Below are 21,230 nucleotides of genomic sequence, written 5' to 3'. Positions count from 1 at the left end.
CAACATAATTATGTTGCTTTCTTTTGCCAAAAAAGTATTTTGTGTAGTTAAATTAATTGGTTACTGCAAGTATGACTGTCTTAGTCACTGTCTGAAGCCAGACTTTCCAATCAGCTATCAAATCCATTACATTTATATTGACATGCACTGATGATGAGAAATAAAATAAAATAAAATAGTATCTCTGTAAAATGATCTAGTCTGTGCAGAGCCTTTGTTGCATGAAATCTGATGTCATTGTCCTCAGAGACAGGGACAGCATCCCTGTCAAAAAATAAATTAAATGTAAAAATTAGAAAATGTCAAATAATAATATAATAAAACGGTAACAAATGCCAAGTATGCAAAGCATTTCATAACATTTTATGAAGTGACACGATAATGAAATAGAGAAACGGAGAATAATGAGTAGCACACATAGCCTACACAGAGAAGTTCATTGATGTACGTTTAATACAGACAAAAAGGCTGAGATCATTTTCACTCATGAACGACATAAAACTATAAAACGATTATCAAGACCATATCTTCAGTTCATTACTTTAATCCGGTAAATATACAGTTTTTGTTTCTGTCTCAGCGCGTCGCTGTTGGCCAGTAAATGACAAACAGGCTTCATTTAAAGGGACGTTGTCATATACCAGAGGCTTGGTGGTCCTGAGAACAGCATCCTTTTTAGCAGCGTTTTTAAATCATTACAGGAATATTTTTACAAGGAAGACTGAACACAAGGGAAATTTCAAGAAGCAACACGACTAGTAACTCCATCTGACTGATCTTTTCTTAGTGTTTTTGTGTCTTCTGCTGGAATTGATGATGAAGCCAGTTGGACGGTGGGTTCCGTTTTTCTTTGTACTGTGGGCAACATGGGAAACAGCTTTGTCTGTGACGCGATATTCCATACCGGAGGAGATGGAGCGCGGGTCCGTTGTTGCAAATCTAGCCGCTGATTTAGGGCTAGATGTTAGTGGACTAGCACAGCGAGAGGTAAAACTTGATATTTTCCATAACAACAAATATCTAGATGTTAATAAAATTACTGGCGAGTTATTTATTGTTGAGAAAATGGATAGGGAAAATCTGTGTCCTACGAAAACCACGACAACCTGTTTTCTAAAATTAGACTTAATAATTGAAAGCCCCTTGCGCATTTTCAATATTGAATTGGGCATCACAGACATTAACGATAATGCTCCTCATTTCCGGCGAGATAAAATTGAATTGGATGTCTCAGAGTCCGCAACACCGGGAGAAAGATTTTCTTTGCCCAATGCTTTTGACCCGGACGTTGGTGCCAATACAGTCAAGACCTATAAATTAAGTGAAAGTGCACATTTTACTGTTGATATACATTCTGGTAGTGATGGAACAAAATATGTCGATTTGGTTCTCATGAAGGCTTTAGACAGGGAAGAGAAGGCTGTTCATAATCTGATACTCACTGCAATTGATGGCGGCGTCCCTGCGCGCTCTGGCACGGCTAGTATTATTGTGCGCGTCCAAGATACAAATGACAACGCCCCTCAGTTTGATCAGGCAGTTTATTCTCTGAATATGAGCGAGAATTCTCCAGCTGGCACTGTTGTTATTAAATTAAAGGCTACTGATGCTGATGAAGGCCCAAACGCAGATCTTACATACTCATTTACGCTTTACACTTCTGAGAAAACACAGGAGATGTTCTCGCTGAATTCAAAAACTGGCGAAATTGCAGTTAAAGGCACCATTGATTATGAAGATATGAAAATATTTGAGATGTTCGTTGAAGCTAAAGACAATGGTCCGGTTCCACTCTCCGGTCAATGCAGAGTGACTGTGTATGTTAAGGATATGAACGATAACTATCCCGAGATAACCATAAAATCTCTTAAGAACACAGTGGATGAAAACGTCCCAGTCGGGTCTGTTATAGCTCTGGTGGGTGTTAGTGACAGAGACACGGGGAATAACGGTAAGGTAAATCTGACAATGAACAAGTCCTTGCCGTTTATTTTAAACAAAACCTCTGACTACCTCTATAAGTTATTGGTGTCGGAACTGTTAGATCGTGAAATTGTCCCAGAATATGAGATCACGTTGGTTGTGACGGATGAAGGAAGTCCTCCCTTATCTGATAACGAAACTATAAGTGTCCATTTGCTAGATGTCAACGATAACGCACCTCAGTTCCCACAGACATTCTACACGATACCTGTTATGGAGAATAACGCACCAGGAGCTTTACTGAGCTCTTTAACTGCTATAGATCCAGATCTTCATGAAAATCAGTATCTAGTCTATTTTATCATAGAGAAGGAAATAGTGAACACCTCCATGTCCATGCTGTTCTCCATTAACCCAGAGAACGGGAATCTTTACGCGCTAAAGACGTTTGACTATGAGATAGAGAAGGAGTTCCTTTTCCACATCGAGGCCAGAGACTCTGGCGTTCCTCCGCTCAGCAGTAACGTGACCGTTCACATTATTATCATGGATCAGAACGACAACACGCCGCTTATAGTGTCTCCATGGCGCGCGCACGGCTCGGTGGTGGAGGAAAAGATCCCGAGATCCACCGATAAAGGGTCTCTGATAGCCAAAGTCATCGCCATAGACTCTGATTCAGTGCACAACTCTCGAATCACGTACCAGTTCCTCCACAACACTGACGCCACATTATTCCGCTTGGATCAATATAACGGAGAGATCCGGACCATGAGAATGTTCAGTTACAGAGACTCGCGCCACCAGCAGCTGGTTGTGATCGCCAAGGACAACGGAGAGCCCGCGCTCTCTGCTACAGTCACCATCAAACTGTCCACGGTGGAGACCGCCCTTAAAACCTATGCTGACATGACTGAGGTGCCTTTGGCATATGACATCTTCTCCGATTTAAACCTGTATCTGGTGATCGGACTGGGCTCTGTTTCATTTCTTTTACTCATCACTATATTGGTCACCATCGTGCTGAAGTGTCAGAAAACGAAGCCCAGCAAAGCGGCTCCTCCGTGCAGGAACAGTGTGATCAGCGAGAGGAACTCGACCATCGCGGATTCCACTCTGGTCTCCAACGATGCCTACTGGTACAGTTTATTTCTAGCAGAAACAAGGAAAGGAAAGCTGGTGGTCAGACAGCCTGTGCCAAAGGGAGCGAGATACATCGTGTCCAGTTTACCGAGGAGCACAGGACTGACCGAGACCAGCGACTCAGCTGCATCTACACTACAGGTAAGACAATCTAAATCAATTATCAAAGAAAGATTTACATAACGTTTCACACACAATTTCCTTTCAGATTGTAAGAGAATAGGTGGTGTGTGCGCCCTACCCTAATATAGCATACTCGGTGTTTCTCAGGTTGAGAAAATATGAGATTTTTTCCTTTCATATTTTAATTAGTTTAATTTATTCTCAATTATTTTTTTCAATATATTTTTAAACAACTTGTGTTTTTGTTCTTTCTACTTGTTATTTTGAGGCTCTTCATCTATTAGCACATATTTCCTTTGCATCGAGTAAAAACAAACAAACACATCAAAAGTAAAAAAAGAAGAACACCTATTCCAAACGAGGCTGTTCTCTTCTTATTGTGTATGTTCAGACTAAACTCACTGAGCGTCGCTGTTCTCTAAAAAACGCTTTTGGTCATAATCACAATCACCATGAGAGATTTCCTATAGGAGGAAAGCGCACAAAGAGCGCGCCATGACAAGAGATTCGCTGTGTGCCCCATTCACTTCTCAACTAATTTCGTGATCTCGAGGAGTACAAATATCTCAAACGTTGCAGAATGGAAGGATACGTGAAGTCACAGTTCTGGAGGTATGTAACGTCCCTCATGTTTTTCTTCGCTATGTTAGACACCTCGTCCTCTGTTACGCACTATTCTATTCCAGAGGAAATGGAGGAAGGCTCTGTTGTTGCTAATTTGGCGTCAGATTTGGGACTGGATGTGAAAACACTGAGCAGACGAAAAATGCGGCTCGACATTATATCTAACAAAAAATATCTGGATGTCAATAAAGAGACAGGAGAGCTCTATATATTAGAAAATATGGATCGAGAATATCTTTGTTCATCTAAAACGGCGACAACATGCTTTATCAAAATGGAAGTGACATTCGAGAACCCTGTGCGCATATTTAACTTTGAAATTGAAATTGTAGACATAAATGATAATGCTCCCCAGTTTCGGAGAGATACCATCCACCTGGATATATCAGAATCTACAGCAGCCGGAGAGAGATTCTCGCTCAGTAATGCGGTGGATCCTGATATTGGCTCGAATTCGATTAAAACGTATTATTTGAGTGAAAGCGAACATTTTGACATTGAAATACAAACAGGAAGGGACGGGTCAAAATTTGCTGATTTAATTCTTAAAATGCCTTTAGACAGAGAAAAACAAGCTTCACATAATCTGATACTCACTGCTGTGGATGGTGGAGTCCCCGCGCGCTCTGGCACTGCTAGCATTATTGTGCGCGTTCTGGACACGAATGACAACGCCCCTCAATTCGACAAAGACAGTTACACTATAAATCTAACAGAAAACGCACCTGTTGGAAGCCTTGTAGTGAAATTAAACGCGACAGATAAAGATGAAGGCTTCAATTCAGATATAATTTACTCCTATAGTTTGTATACCTCAGAGAAAACACAGCAGACATTCAGTCTGAATCCTGACAATGGAGAAATCAGAGTAAAAGAAATGATTAATTACGAGGATTTCAGGATCTACGATACGGAAATTATAGCAACAGATAAAGGAGTTAATAGTCTCTTTGGAAAATGCAAAGTAAAAATTTTAATCACAGATATGAATGACAATCATCCTGAAATTTCCATCAAATCATTCTCAAGTCCAGTTAAAGAGGATGTACCTGTAAAGACAGTACTCCTCCGTGCAGGAACAGTGTGATCAGCGAGAGGAACTCGACCATCGCGGATTCCACTCTGGTCTCCAACGATGCCTACTGGTACAGTTTATTTCTAGCAGAAACAAGGAAAGGAAAGCTGGTGGTCAGACAGCCTGTGCCAAAGGGAGCGAGATACATCGTGTCCAGTTTACCGAGGAGCACAGGACTGACCGAGACCAGCGACTCAGCTGCATCTACACTACAGGTAAGCACTGCCACATAGTGAATTGAAAAAAAAAGAGAGAAAAAAAGGTAAAATATAAGTTATGGATGTTTTTTTCCCAGTAATGTAAAATGCCCATTTAGGTTCAACTTTGCACTTGCGTATTTGCTTTTATTTTGCTAGTTCAGCAGTTAATCTGCTGAAAATGTAGTCAAGAAGATAAGAAATGTGTTGCATCACTTTTACGCAATGCAGTGTAGTTACTTATTTTCAGAGACAATTCAGCTGCTTTCAAGCTCTTAATGTTTCTCAATCAGGAGACTGATACTTGTATTAATTACCTGTTACGTAATGCATTTTTATTGGCACAGTTTTGAAAATCACCTGACTTGCATTTGTCATTTGCTTTTGTTTGCATATAGTATATGAAAAGCTTAATTATAGGTATTATATATTTTTTCACTTTTTTTTTTTGAACATTTTTTATTAATACCTTAACCAACGTAACAATATTTTAAAATAATTTTCTAATTTTACTCTTTATGCTGCACTCCTCGCTCTTGTGCGCACAGAGTCGCTGTCCACCAAGAAAATACTTTTCTAGTCATTCAGCCACCGTCGTTTCTTCATCTGTGGACAACATTGCGGTATTTCTTTCAGGCAGGACCATTCGCTCTTTCATATATTGGTCCAGTTGTATTTTCTTACATTGCGCGAATTATTTTCTTGAACCATGTCCACGGTTCGGAACTCTTTGGACCTGCTTTCTGTGTGCACTTTCAGGAAAATCAAAAAAATGGAACCGAAAACACGACTATGGTTGAGGTACGTCTCGACCTTCGTATTTCTTGCTTCTGTGTTTCAGACAGCAGCTGCTGTTACTCACTACACAATTCCTGAGGAAATGGACGAAGGGTCTGTGGTTGCAAATTTGGTGTCTGATTTGGGATTGGATTTGAAAAGTCTTAGTAAACGTAAAATACGGTTGGATGTGGTCGCTAATAAAAAATATCTTGACGTTAACAAAGATACAGGGGAGCTGTACATTTTAGAAAAGATTGACAGAGAAAATCTGTGCACATCAAAATCAGCTACAACATGCGTTCTTAAAGTGGATGCCACATTAGAGAATCCTATTCGAATGTTTAATATTGAACTTGAAATAATGGATATAAATGATAATGCGCCACGTTTTCGTCGGGATACGATGCATTTAGACATATCAGAGGCAACAGCAATAGGGGAGAGGTTTTCCCTCACAAATGCTGTAGACCCTGATACAGGTTCAAATTCCGTAAAGACATACTATCTCAGTGAAAGCGACCACTTTAGTATTGAGATTCAGACTGGACGAGACGGATCTAAGTTTGCAGACTTAATACTGAAAAAGTCATTAGACAGAGAAAAACAAGCTTCACATAATCTGATGCTCACTGCTGTGGATGGCGGAGGCCCCGCGCGCTCTGGCACTGCTAGCATTATTGTGCGCGTTCTGGACACGAATGACAACGCCCCTCAATTCGACAAAGACAGTTACACTATAAATCTAACAGAAAACGCACCTGTTGGAAGCCTTGTAGTGAAATTAAACGCGACAGATAAAGATGAAGGAACGAATTCCGATATATTTTACTCTTTTAGTCTATATACCTCAGAAAAAACGCAGCAGACATTCAGTCTGAATCCTGACAATGGAGAAATCAGAGTAAAAGAAATTATTAATTACGAGGATTTCAGGATCTACGATATGGAAATTATAGCAACAGATAAAGGGACTAATAGTCTTTCTGGAAAGAGGGAGTGAGATACATCGTGTCCAGTTTACCGAGGAGCACAGGACTGACCGAGAACAGCGACTCAGCTGCATCTACACTACAGGTAAGACAATCTAAATCAATAATCAAAGAGAGATTTACTTGACGTTTTGCGCACAATTTCTAAGCGAAGAATCATTTCGTGCGCCTTTGTATAATAAACAACACAAGTTTTTCCCAGTTTTAGAAAATGGCATTCTACCTCTTAGAGTTGTATTGTTTTAGTGTCTTCATATTTATCCATATTTTTTGCAAGGCCTGTTTATTGTTTGTCTTTACATGTGCTATTTTGAATATTCACATTTAAATCTAATTTTCTCAATTTGAGCGCAGCAACAAGTACTGAATTGCTGGGGTTGGAGCGCTGGACAAAAAAATAAAAAATAATACAAATAATGCGGTAAATAGAAAAAATACCTATTGTAAGTAAGGCTGTTCTCTTCTACTTGTGTATGTTCATGCTGTACTCACTGAGCGTCGCTATCCTCTAAGAAAACGCTTTTGGTCATCGTCTCAGTCGCCATCACAGATTTCCTATAGGAGGAAAGCGCACAAAGGATCGCGCCATGACAAGAGCTTCGCTGAGTGTCCTATTCGTTTCTCTGACCATTTCATGACCGCGAGGAGTACAAATATCTCAAACGCTGCAAAATGGAGGGATGCGTAAAGTCACAGTTTTGGAGGTATGTAACGCTCTTTCTGTTTTTCTCCGCTATTTTGGACAAAGTGTCCTCTGTTACACACTATTCTATTCCAGAGGAAATGGAGGAAGGCTCTGTTGTTGCTAATTTGGCCTCAGATTTGGGACTGGATGTGAAAACACTGAGCAGACGAAAAATGCGGCTCGACATTATATCTAACAAAAAATATCTGGATGTCAATAAAGAGACAGGAGGGAGCTTTACTGAGCTCTTTAACTGCTATAGACCCAGATCTCCATGAAAATCAGTATTTAGTTTATTTTATCATAGAGAAGGAAATAGTGAACACCTCCATGTCCATGCTGTTCTCTATTAACCCAGAGAACGGGAATCTTTACGCGCTAAAGACGTTTGACTATGAGATAGAGAAGGAGTTCCTTTTCCACATCGAGGCCAGAGACTCTGGTGTTCCTCCGCTCAGCAGTAACGTGACCGTTCACATTATTATCATGGATCAGAACGACAACACGCCGCTTATAGTGTCTCCATGGCGCGCGCACGGCTCGGTGGTGGAGGAAAAGATCCCGAGATCCACCGATAAAGGAACTCTGATAGCCAAAGTCATCGCCATAGACTCTGATTCAGTGCACAACTCTCGAATCACGTACCAGTCCCTCCACAACACTGACGCCACATTATTCCTGAGCAGACGAAAAATGCGGCTCGACATTATATCTAACAAAAAATATCTGGATGTCAATAAAGAGACAGGAGAGCTCTATATATTAGAAAAGATGGATCGAGAGTTCCTCTGCAGTGTTAAAACATCAACCTGTTTTATCAAAATGGAAGTGATACTCGAGAACCCTGTGCGCATATTTAACACTGAAATTGAAATTGTTGACATTAACGATAATGCTCCCCAGTTTCGGAGAGATGCGATCCATTTGGATATATCAGAATCTACAGCAGCCGGAGAGAGATTCTCGCTCAGTAATGCGGTGGATCCTGATATTGGCTCGAATTCGATTAAAACTTATTATTTGAGTGAGAATGATCATTTTGACATTGAAATACAAACAGGAAGGGACGGGTCAAAATTTGTTGATTTAATTCTTAAAAATCCTTTAGACAGAGAAAAACAAGCTTCACATAATCTGATACTCACTGCTGTGGATGGTGGAGTCCCCGCGCGCTCTGGCACTGCTAGCATTATTGTGCGCGTTCTGGACACGAATGACAACGCCCCTCAATTCGACAAAGACAGTTACACTATAAATCTAACAGAAAACGCACCTGTTGGAAGCCTTGTAGTGAAATTAAACGCGACAGATAAAGATGAAGGCTTCAATTCAGATATAATTTACTCCTATAGTTTGTATACCTCAGAGAAAACACAGCAGACATTCAGTCTGAATCCTGACAATGGAGAAATCCGAGTAAAAGAAATGATTAATTATGAGGATTTCAGGATCTACGATATGGAAATTATAGCAACAGATAAAGGGTCTAATAGTCTTTCTGGAAAGTGTAAAGTAACAATTTTAATCACAGATATGAATGACAATCATCCTGAAATTTCCATAAAATCATTCTCAAGTCCAGTGAAAGAGGATGTACCTGTGAATACAGTAATTGCAGTTGTTAGTGTGAGTGATAGAGACTCAGGAGAAAACGGGCACTCCTCCGTGCAGGAACAGTGTGATCAGCGAGAGGAACTCGACCATCGCGGATTCCACTCTGGTCTCCAACGATGCCTACTGGTACAGTTTATTTCTAGCAGAAACAAGGAAAGGAAAGCTGGTGGTCAGACAGCCTGTGCCAAAGGGAGCGAGATACATCGTGTCCAGTTTACCAAGGAGCACAGGACTGACCGAGAACAGCGACTCAGCTGCATCTACACTACAGGTAAGAAACGCATCCTTATGAACCTTAATACAAATGATGTATCTTTCTTTATGTTTTTTTTTTTAGTTCAGCGTATTTTGGGCATTCGTAATTTTCTTTCATCTTCGTTTGCAGTCTAATAAAAACAACAATAACAACAAAGCAGTTATCTTAAAATAAGAATTTTGTTGCTGCTAAAAACAAAATCATAAAGGATGTACAAACTTGGCGCCATGTGTCGCTGTTCACCAACAAAAACCCATGTTAAGTGGTACATTTTTCAGCCGCCATGACGCATAATCAGCAGAAGAGTGCGTTTCATTTTAGTCTTGAAGGAGGTGATCCTGTTGTAGTTCGTGCTGTGCGAGAATACGATTCACTTTTGTGGTCAGTTGAGTCTATGGCCTGGAAATAATCAGCCGTTTTATGTAATTGTAGCAGTGTTAACACAACGAGTCACTATGAAGAGATGCGCTGCTGTGATCGCTGATGATAAGAGGTACGTGTTCATCTTCCTTCTGTTCCCTGCGATCTTTGGCATTACGTCTGCCGTCACACATTACTCCATTCCTGAAGAAATGGTAGCTGGATCCGTTGTGGCTAATCTAGCCACAGATTTGGGGTTAGATTTAAAAACTTTAACCAAACGACGAATACGATTAGATGTCATTAGTAACAGAAAATACTTGGACATTAACAAAGAAACCGGAGATCTTTATATAGCGGAGAAAATAGATCGAGAATATCTATGCAACATCAAGACATCGTCGTGTTTTTTAAAGATGGATGTGACAGTCGATAACCCTGAGAGAATATTTAATATTGAGCTTGAAATACTGGATATCAATGACAATGCACCGCACTTCAGGAGGGATACAATGCACCTTGATATTTCTGAATCTACCCCAGTTGGCGAACGATTCTCTCTGAATAACGCTGTAGATCCAGACTTTGGCTCAAATTCAATCAAAACATACTATCTAACTGAAAGCGAGCATTTTGATATTGACATACAATCTGGAAGGGACGGATCGAAATTTACAAATTTAGTCTTAAAAAAGCCATTAGACCGCGAGAAACAGGCAACGCATAATATGATACTCACTGCTGTAGATGGAGGAGTCCCCGCACGTTCTGGAACGGCAAGTATTATTGTGCGCGTGTTAGATGTGAATGACAACGCCCCAAAATTTGATAAAGACAGTTATACTATTAACCTTACAGAAAACTCTCCGATTGGAAGTCTTGTATTGAAATTAAACGCATCAGACTTAGACAAGGGTTCAAATTCAGATATAGTTTATGCATTCAGCCTGTATACCTCTGAAAAAAAACAACAAACATTTAGTTTAAATCCTGAAAATGGTGAAATTAGAGTCAAAGAAATTGTTAGCTATGAGGATTTTAAGATTTATGATATGGAGGTCATTGCTACTGATAAGGGGGGAAATCCCTTATCTGGACAATGTAAACTGACTATATTGATAAATGATATGAACGACAATCATCCTGAAATTTCTATAAAATCATTCTCAAGTCCAGTAAAAGAGGATGTACCTGTAAATACAGTAATCGCAGTTGTTATCGCGGATTCCACTCTGGTCTCCAACGATGCCTACTGGTACAGTTTATTTCTAGCAGAGACCAGGAAAGGAAAGCTGGTGGTCAGACAGCCTGTGCCAAAGGGAGCGAGATACATCGTGTCCAGTTTACCGAGGAGCACAGGACTGACCGACACCAGCGACTCAGCTGCATCTACACTACAGGTAGGCTTACATACCGTCAACAGGTGAACTACTTCTTCAAAGAAGCCAGACTACGGTATACAGTTTGACTTTTCAACCTTTAGCCAAACACTTTATAAGCCCACATTATTCTCTCTGAGATGCTTATTTTCAGCTTCTGCCTTTCAAGTACACATTCACATCATATTTTCCAACTTCCCATATTGTGAAGTTATGCTGAAGTTGAAATGGGAGTGTTTCAGTCGTTCTTAGCACATCTTCTATTGTACTTTAGGGGTTTTTATATGCATTTTTTTTCTTTTTCTCTTTGTAAAATTTCTTTTTGACTCAATCCAGTACTGTTCTTTTTATTTACAATCAGTTAAATTTAATTTTCTTGTCTTAAAAGTTCACATAAACATATTTGTATATTTACCCAAATATTTATGCTTATATTTGTTCAGACAAAATGACAGAAGTGAGCATTGCCTTCTTGCAAATGTTTATGTGTGTTTTTGCTGTTTATTCTGATTCTACAATTCTACAGCCCCATAAATCTTACCTGTTGTACATATACTCTCAGCTTCCTTCTAGCTGAGCTGCTGCCACAGAGAAAAAGAGATTGTCTCTCTGTGTGTGTGTGTGTGTACGAAGTGTAAATTTGTGCAAGTGTATTGTGACCTGTTGCTTCTCTCTCAGAGCTGGTTGACCTACTTTTCTGACCTGCTGTTGCCATTTCAGCTGCAGTTCTGATGTTCACAAATGTTGTGATAAATTTGTGCTTAAATCTCTTTATTATATTATATTATATTATATTATATTATATTATATTATTATATTATATTATATTATATTATATTATATTATATTATATTATATTATATTATATTATATTATATTATATTATATTATATTATATTATATTATATTATATTATATTATATTATATTATATTATATTATATTATGTTTGTCTCTCATGTTCCAAGTTTTTTTTTACACACACGCAAACACACACACACGCACACATGCGCACACATGCGCACACACACACACACACACACAGCAAAGCGGCTCCTCTACACACACAAAAGCAAACTACAGTGGCCCCAATAATATTTAGATAGTTAAATCACACACTGGCTGTTGCTACTTCACTGTAAAAAATGAATCATGGGTTTTGTAATTTTCATTAAAAAAAAATAAGGTAATAATTAAAAATAGTGTGTATATTTTATTAAAGAAATTGTGATTCAGTGTTGTATAGAAAATATTGAGAACTTTTCACTAATAAAACCAAGAGATTATGTTTTTCTAATATTTTTTAAGGAAACTTAAGCAGTTTTGAGGCTTGAATTAAAAAATTTATTAAACTTAAAAAAAAAAATAAGGAAAGAAGGTTATCTATTTATTTTAAGAGAATTAGCTCAATTTTGCAGTTTTATTTTGGCTGTGATTGTTAGTTCCCAGCATGCTTTGCATTTGGCTGGATATGGAGAGTAAATATTGAAATTAAGTGCTACTTTATTTGTTTTTGAGTAAAGGGAAACATCTATTAATGTTTAATATTCAGCTATGTTTGACATTTGAAAGAGTTTCTGTTAAGTTGAAGTTTCTGTTGTTACCATTGTGCAGAAGAGTAGAGCTTATGGTTATGGATAACTGCATGTACTAACACTGTGAGGCATGAGGCTTTGTTCAATCAGCAGTAGCTTTGCTAATGCTACTGCAGTAAAGTTTTTCCTGAGCTATTTGGCTATATACAGTATTTTAATTGTACAAAATAACTCAGAAAGCCAAATACAAACAGGCCTTACTCATCACTAAATCACAGACTTTTGAGAATCTACTTAAAATAAATGAGCACATTTCATTAATAATATTAAAATAATTGTGCCATAGATTAAATAATTTAGGAGATTTTACATGGTTTATTCAGGTAGATTCCATTAAAAAGTCTTAAAAACTACTCAAAAATATTATGTGTAATATTGTTACCATAATTTTTTAAGTAGATAGCTTAAAAAAGGACTTTTGAGAATCAACTTAAAATAAATTAGCACATTTCATTAATAATATTAAAATCATTGTGCCATCGATTAAATAATTTAGGAGATTTTACATGATTTATTCAGGTAGATTCCATTAAAAAGTCTTAAAAAATACTCAAAAATATTATGTGTAATATTGTTACCATAATTTTTTAAGTAGATAGCTCATACCATTTTTGAGTTTTATTGCATAAATAAAGTATTATTTTTTTTTTATATTTAAAAGTGTGGCTTAATTATCCAAAAACTTTTTTTTTTTCTTTACTGAACATGATACATTTGAATTTAAGCACTTGCTATTTTTAAATATGCATCAGGTTTTGTTTATTTGTATGATTATGATATTTTTTTTTTGTAGCATTTCTTTAACTTGTTCTCTTTTGTTAGAGAGTGTTACCTGAAGGACAGGTAAGTTATTTGAAAGACAAAATTAGAACGTTTTTAACTTTCCCTATTATTTTTGTGCAGTCTTTTTTTCATGTAAACAATGTATTTTAATCTGTCTCTCCTCTCATTCTCTCATTCTTAGTGCTTCTTAGTGAATTGCATGATGTAGTTTGTTTTCCTTCATTTGTTATGCTTTAACATTTCTCACATTGTATCTCAGGTTACCTGGAGTCCCCGATAATTCAGACAACAAGGAGAGGACAACAACCTATTTTCTTGATTTGATTTGTTAATGCACCGTAGATCTTTTACACCATGCTTAGACTGATATAGATAAGTTAAAATCAATGTGGATTGAGGTTTTGTTGACAGAAAAGTGTTCAGTGAAATTCATCAAAATGATTGTGCTGAAAGCTAAATATTGAAATGTATGTCTCTGTTTTTGTTTCCGTTTTAAAGTACTCAAAATGAACGAGGTCCCTTCTCCCGCTGGAGGTATGCAGTCCTGACTTCATCATTCTCTCGATTTCTGGAGCGCCTGATCCCAGGACCCACTGACCTTTACTGAAATATATGTGACTCTGTGTGTTTCTCTTTGTGGTTGGTGATTTTTGTCAGTGGAGTTTGCCTTGTCCTGTTGTAGGAGGAGCCAATGAACCTATTTATTCAACTGAAGTCAAATCAGTTTTATTCAGTTTAGATGCAGATAAATGCTTCAACAGGTCAACATCAACACTCAGTTCGACATTTCACTTGGTCTTCTGAGCTTTTTAGATGTACAGGTTTAAACGTTGCAGTATTTATGAACACAACGTGTGTATTTTTTTCCCCACTTGTGGAACTCAAAACTGAAACCCGCAGTTTTTTTTTCTTCACTACAAATTATGTTATGCAGCCTCACAAAACCCAACTTTTATAGACACCTGTGACCAGCAGAAGTGCTAATGATAACTCTGATTCTCTGTGGTTTGATTGACAGTGGCTCGGGGTGAAAATGTTGCTCAAATGCATTCCTTAATCGGTTAAAGAAAGTTCACCCAGAAGTAAAAATGGATAATTTACTCACCCTCATGTCTTTCCAAATTTGAATGATTTTCTTTGTTTCGTGGAAGAATGTTTATGCTGCTCTTTTTCTCTACAATGAAAGTGACAAGGAATGGAAGCTGTAAAGTTCCAAAAAAATATTAAAAACCAACTGATTCTTGACTTTAAATTTTCTTGACACCATCTGTTTTCATTCACTTTCATAGTCTGAAAAAAAGCATCCAGGGCATTTTTTCTTTTTGTGTTCCACAGACGAAAAAGTCAGTTTTGAAATGACAGACGGGTTAGTAAATGGCAGAATTACGTATTTAGGAAGAGTGTTTTTAGCAAATATGGCACTAGTGCATGATGTGGGTTTTAATGATATATGTACTGATTGTTCATCTACTAAACATCATTATGAGCTCCTCAGCCTGTTTGTTGGATGGTTTGTCTACTTGTATGTTTGAATGGATGGTGAATTGACTGGTGGATTCCAATTTCACATACTGGTTCTGTTGAATTTTTCTTCACAAATGAATCAGAATGATGCAAAACGAATTACAACCACCCAGTTTTCAGCTCGCTGCCCTTCCATCACCCCAACCACCCTCACCTGATATCTGAGCATGGTTCTCATTGATCAAACCACCCCTCCGTCACCTGTCAATCAAACCAAGGTTCCACCTTCTGTTTTGCCTGAAGCCTTTAAGTGACAGGCCTTGGTTGCATGAGATGTGTTCAGATTCTGGCCTATCACTAAGTGAATAATGTTTGAAGTTTAGGTTCTTACGTCCAGTTTTTCTTTCTCGTTGACAGGCGTCCACCACCACCAGCAGCAGTTCCAGCTAAGGATCCTCCCAACCGTATTGCCGGAGCAAAGTATGAAAAACGTTCCATCAACCTGCATGTCTGTCCACCTGTATCCATCATATTCACCTGCACCATCCTACAGAGATGAAACCAACCCTGAGTGATGCCTACAGCTTCATGTCAATGTTCGGAGAGTTTGCCCTCACTTTCCCTAACAAGCTCATTGTTGATCTGACCAGAGGAATGACGGAAGATCTTTTGCCTATGATACTAAGAGACACTCTTACACCTGACCGGTCAGGATTGGGCATGGACTGGATCTGTGAGCACACGCACGCACGCACGCACACACACACACACGCACACACACACACACACACACACACACACACACAAATTCATATCTTCAAACAGCACAGCTCATGTCTTTATCAAAGAAACTTTTCTGCAAATCCAGTATGCTTATGTTTGCATGGTTAAAGCGCCATGTTAGATCTTCATTATATTTAGTGACTGGTAAAGACAAAGATAAATTATTAACAGAATATTCTCACATGAACTGACGTGGACACTGGATTGCAAAAAAAAAAAAGAATTCTTAATCAGTGGTTTTGTCTTATTTTCTGGTAAAATTATCTAAAAATGCTTGCAATAAGATTAATTTACAGCATAAGCAAACATTGTGTAAACCTCAACTAAACTAAAATCTGAAAATCAAGTCACTCATTCATGCTCTGAAAAGCACTAATATCTTTGCATTTTATTACTGATGTAAATATATCTGGTTTCAAGCATGTTTAGATATTTTTACTAGAAAATATAGAGATACTAATGACAAATGGACTTTTTTTGCAATGTGGATGATATTAAACAAGCACAAAGAGGATTAAATGATTCTGCCATGTTGAGAGATGGAGTGCGGAGCTTTTGCTAGACTGAATTTGGACATTGAAAGCTTCTCTTTCCCTGCAACAGATGTATAAAGCCTTTCTTATGTGTTTTCTTGGATCTCATAAAGACTTCTATCAGAATAATGCAAGTGTTATCCAGTGTATTCAGAAGAGGTCACAGCAAATTCGATTTGTTGTGCCGTATAGTCTATAGTCTCTTCTCTGTAGTGTTGTATTATGTCTGTGTTACTGTTTGTTTCGGTATTTTTGAGTTTCAGTATGTAAAGAATCAAGTTAAATCTAAGCACTGATCTGACACAGAAAGAGTGGAGTATTGTTGTAGTTATGTGGTGACTGGTGACATTCATGAATGCACAAATGCAGACACAGCACAGTGATGTCATAGTGCGGACATTTGATGGTCACAGTGGTTTCTAAGAGTTTAGGAGATTCATTAAGTAGCCACTTCCTGATGCTCAAGATTTCTGTCTCAGATAAAAAAAACACTGACTTCTAATAGAGACTGTTAAAGAGTGAGTTCCTTCTTGTTGTCCTTTATAAAAACACCACACTATTTCAGAGATAAAGACCATCAAACTTCACTAAATCTTTGAAATAAGGCCAAATATAAAGAGCACTCAAGGTGGTGGGTGACTTTTACTTTAAAACAAGAAAAGATGAGAACTGCTAATGTTTACTTATCAACTGTATAATTATCTGATGTTATGACATGTTTAATATTCATGGAAATGCTTTGAAAAAAAAAGACAGTTAAGCCAAGTGAAAATACACTGCATTGTGCATTGAAATGCACTAGCCAAATATTATTTTTTTTCTTCATTTTTTTTCTGGTGTTAAAATTATGTATTAATATTAATGCATTAATATAAACTTTCATATTGTTGCTTTTTTTGTTGATATTTTGTATTTGCTGGCTATATCAGTTGTGCAATATATGGACATCAATATTTTATTTCAGTGAACAGTATGGTATTGTTGTTTTTCTGATAGTTTCCAGGCTTTCTGAAATGTAATTTATTCCTAGCTTCCTGAGGATATGGCAGTTTTCCCAGGCAGGTCAAGAGGTCAGGGTGTCATGGGGTCAGTTCAATGACTGGAATGCACAGCATGTGTGTCTTGTCAAAGCAATGCACTATTACATAATACATTTGCATTAGATTTTCTGTTTTGGAGGAACAAATGCTGGATATTTACATGTGGTATTTTAAACAGGAAGTAATCATTTCAAGGCTCTAAACTGGCTGTCTCAGAGGATTGGCTAATGTTCAGACATGGACAGTGTTGTAAAATAACATTGAGGCAATCAGAGGGAAAAAAAAGAAAAATTTTTTTTGTAGAATGACAAAATATTAAGGTGTTTTTCTGTGATTTATTGACTGCCAGTGTGAACAGCTATGAGTAGGTCACTCGTCTCTTACTGGCTAGAATTAATTTACCCAAAAGCCTCATTTTGTGGTATAAAAATGGACTACCTATATACAGCACTGCCCTGTCTTATGCCCTGTAGTACCATATGTTTCTTCTTCATTTCCCCTTCTGTCCAATTAAGCTTAATCCAGTTTTGCAAATGTGTTTTTCAAATTCATTTTCTACTGCTTTCCTAAAGCTGTACACATCCATGATCTGCCTCAGAGAAACTCACCAGACCCTCTTTGCTCATGCTTATCTGCTGATATTTTTGTACTGCATATTTACAATAGATAAAAACTTAATGTGATTTCTGTCATTCTCCATGTAATCCAGAAGTACATAAGATGTGATGGGACATTGCATTAGTAATATGTTTTTAGGTTTTAAATGACTTCTCAGTATGTGAGTAGCAATCCGCCTGTAGCCCAACTGAACACATGCACTGGAATAAAACAACAACAAAAAAAAAAAAACATGTTGTTTGTACAGTATACCATTATGATTATCTTATAATCATGGAAGAGAAAAACACAGTGTTTATGATCATAACTTATCTGACTTCTGATAATCAGTGATATAATCAAAGTGACCTATTGTGGAAACTTTGCATGTTTTTGATCTGTATGGGGTGGTGAGTGTGCTTTTGTTTGGGTGGGTAAAGATGAGGTCATCACAGCAGATGATGTAATGCATTGAAAATAATCAGACAAATCACATTTCATATCAGCTTTTTCATTTAGATGGAACCACACTTGGATTATCATCACAAACTCTTTTTTTCCTGTTAATTCTGACAAATGGTACATAGAAATAATAAAGCATTAACCACTGCCCTGACTGGCTTATTGCCTTGTTCTGATTCTGTGATGTGGGTCAGAACAAATAGGAAAAAAAGAGTAACCACTCTTTGCCTCTCTTTTCCTCCTGACCCAGATTTCTCTCTGCCTGCACACAGAGAGAGACTGCAGCAGCATTAAAAACTGCTGCAGCAGACACAGAGAGAGAGAGAGAGAGAGAGAGTCTGGTTCACTATCCTTGTGGGGACTCCCTATAGGTGAATTGGTTTTTATACTATACAAACTGTATTTTCTATCGCCCTACACCTAAACCTACCTCTCACAGAAAACTTTGTGCAGTTTTACAATCTCCAAAAAAAAAAAAACTAATTCTGTATGATTTATAAGCTTCTGTACCCATTGGGGACCTCAATTTAGGTCCCCATGAGTTGGTGTGTATTCAGGTTTAAGTCCCCACCAGTATAGAAAAACATGTACACACACACACGCACACACACAGTTTTCATTTGTCATATACATTTATCCTCAGCATTTTATCATGAAGGTTCACACACACACACAAAGATCGCTATTGCCAGGCCTTCTCTGAACTACAATTCAGCTAACTGTGTCACCATCAAAACAACCATGCTTTCCTGAAAAACTGCAGAGAAAAAAGGCCTCAATCTGAGCAATCCAGCTGACTGCTGGTTTCTAGGCAACGGGAGCCTGTCTCTATAGCGACCGAGTAAAAGATAGATGGTGGAGCATGGGTTAAAGAGGAGAGAATAATTTTACAAGGAATGATAAAAAATGTAAAATATGTAAAAATAATTAATAAAAAAAGCTACAGTGTTGTTACTGAGATTTCTTTCGTGAGCGATGAATTTATTTGATCTTCCTTATGTTCTTCCCAAACCCCTCCCTTCATTCACTCTTTCCTCAGGAGACCGCAATGTTCAGCACCACGGACAGCGACCCGCCTATCCAAATGTCCGTTGCCACGGTAACGGACTGCGGGCGGGGAGGGGTGCATGATGCTGCAGCCTGTAATTTGATGCACAGACGTGAGGCTCAACACGCCAGATCCGGGGATCTCGTATAGCTGTGCAGTCTATGTTAAACAAGCACACTATATAACGCAGAAATGTATAATAATCTATGACTGCCTTTTTATGATATAGGAGAAGTATTGATGAACATGTGTGATTGATATGTATATTTGATCTTCACTTCACAAGAGCATGTGATGTGAATCACTTCGCTCTGCCCTCTGGTGTCTTTTGTCTGATATGTGGTTTGGATTTCACAGACCAGCGCAGATATGGGAACGCTCATACGTAAGCAGCTGCGGTGGGAGGAATCACAGAACAAACGACGCGGGTGGGGCCGAGTTTGTCACGTGATCCGTGTAACTGAACCACAAGGTGTCACTGCTCACCATGCAGTTAGACACTAGAACACTGCATACTTACAAATCCTAGCTCATTTATTCTTTTAAAGCATGATAAAGCATAATTTAAATGCGGATTTCAAGAAAGGAAAAATACAAAAAAGTTTTATTATTTTTTTAATCTAATGAGATATTTCGTTCTCTTTTAGTACATTTGGTGTTGTGATGCCTCAATTTTAAAATTGTAAACTTTATAATATTATTTTAAAATAATAATAATTATTATTATTATTGTTGTTGTTGTTGTTGGTACTCATTAACATCACTAGAAGATGGAAGTTGCAGTTCTGCAAAATCGCTGTGAGTGGCGCTACAATACTAATCATCGCTAACAGTCCTGTTGAGCAGGTTCACTTCGTGGGCTGGCGTGTCAGACATCACTCTGGCTTTGAACTATGAACAACCACGACGATGTTAGATCTGTCTGTTAATTTGTCATTTGGAATAGCATACATGAGTTGACCACATTTGCTTAAAACTATTTTCATTGGTGTTCAGAGGAAGCATGGCAAGCGAAAATAAAATAATATGGATGAGCAAGATTTTTTATCTGATATGTTTGCTGTTCAATTCCGGAAGAAATGCTACCCAGATAAATTATTCCCTTCGAGAAGAATCAAAAACTGGAGTCATTGTGGGAAACATTGCAAAGGATTTAGGGACTGACCCGGCTTTACTGGAAAACAGGAATTTACGTATCGTTGCGGGGACAAAGCAAGAGCTCTTTCGGATAAATCATGAAGACGGCGCTTTGTTTGTGAACCAGAGAATAGACAGAGAAGAGCAGTGCGCTAAAACCAACCCATGTCTTATTCATCTCAAAGCAGTGATAGAAAACCCACTCGAAATGCACCAGATATCAGTTGATATTATCGATGTCAATGATAATCCACCGAGTTTTTTAGACGAAACCCATAAATTGGAAATACTTGAATCTGCAATGACAGGGGCACGATTTCAGTTAGAAACTGCGCACGACCCGGATATAGGCTCAAACGACTTGCAATCATATAAACTGAGCCAAAATCTTTATTTTCGTTTAGAAACGGAAGACATGGGAGAAGAAGGTAAGATTCCTGTTCTCATTTTACAAAAACCTCTTGACAGAGAGAACATCGCAAGACATAACCTAATATTAACTGCGACGGACGGTGGCAAGCTACAGAAATCAACTACTGTAAATATTACTATTGTTGTGTCGGACATCAATGATAATGCCCCAGTTTGTGATAAGCAAAAATACACAGTAACAGTAAAAGAAAATGCCCCTGAAGGTACAT

The 21,230-nt window shown here is 38.0% G+C and overlaps 1 protein-coding gene across 4 annotated transcripts; it reads left to right on the top strand.

Annotated features, from left to right (window-relative positions):
• The first annotated feature begins 664 nt into the window (after positions 1-664).
• Positions 665-17,168, top strand: LOC107655671 (protocadherin alpha-C2-like). Of its 4 annotated transcripts, none has more exons than XM_016443237.1 (4): positions 665-2,993; positions 4,890-5,103; positions 14,024-14,059; positions 15,407-17,168. In XM_016443237.1, the coding sequence occupies exons 1-3, from the start codon at positions 814-816 to the stop codon at positions 14,033-14,035; spliced, it is 2,406 nt and encodes an 801-aa protein (XP_016298723.1). In that variant the 5' UTR covers positions 665-813; the 3' UTR covers positions 14,036-14,059; positions 15,407-17,168. The 4 variants fall into 4 exon arrangements, with proteins under 4 accessions (XP_016298723.1, XP_016298721.1, XP_016298722.1 ...); XM_016443236.1 differs by lacking the exon at positions 4,890-5,103 and adding an exon at positions 11,005-11,169 and having other exon boundaries at positions 666-3,042; XM_016443235.1 differs by lacking the exon at positions 14,024-14,059.
• The last annotated feature ends 4,062 nt before the right edge of the window (positions 17,169-21,230 follow it).

The sequence above is a fragment of the Sinocyclocheilus anshuiensis genome, unplaced genomic scaffold, assembly GCF_001515605.1.
Source record: "Sinocyclocheilus anshuiensis isolate Anshui unplaced genomic scaffold, SAMN03320099.WGS_v1.1 scaffold1008, whole genome shotgun sequence".
Classification (NCBI taxonomy): domain Eukaryota; kingdom Metazoa; phylum Chordata; class Actinopteri; order Cypriniformes; family Cyprinidae; genus Sinocyclocheilus; species Sinocyclocheilus anshuiensis.
This window is presented reverse-complemented; position numbering and strand designations above follow the sequence as displayed.

Coding starts and splice junctions, on each gene's coding strand:
- LOC107655671 (XM_016443235.1), top strand. CDS start 814: ATGATGAAGCCAGTTGGACGGTGGGTTCCGTTTTTCTTTGTACTGTGG. Junction 2,994..4,889: donor AAAGCGGCTCCTCCGTGCAG/GAACAGTGTGAT, acceptor TCCTCCGTGCAG/GAACAGTGTGATCAGCGAGA. Junction 5,104..15,406: donor CAGCTGCATCTACACTACAG/GTAAGCACTGCC, acceptor TCTCGTTGACAG/GCGTCCACCACCACCAGCAG.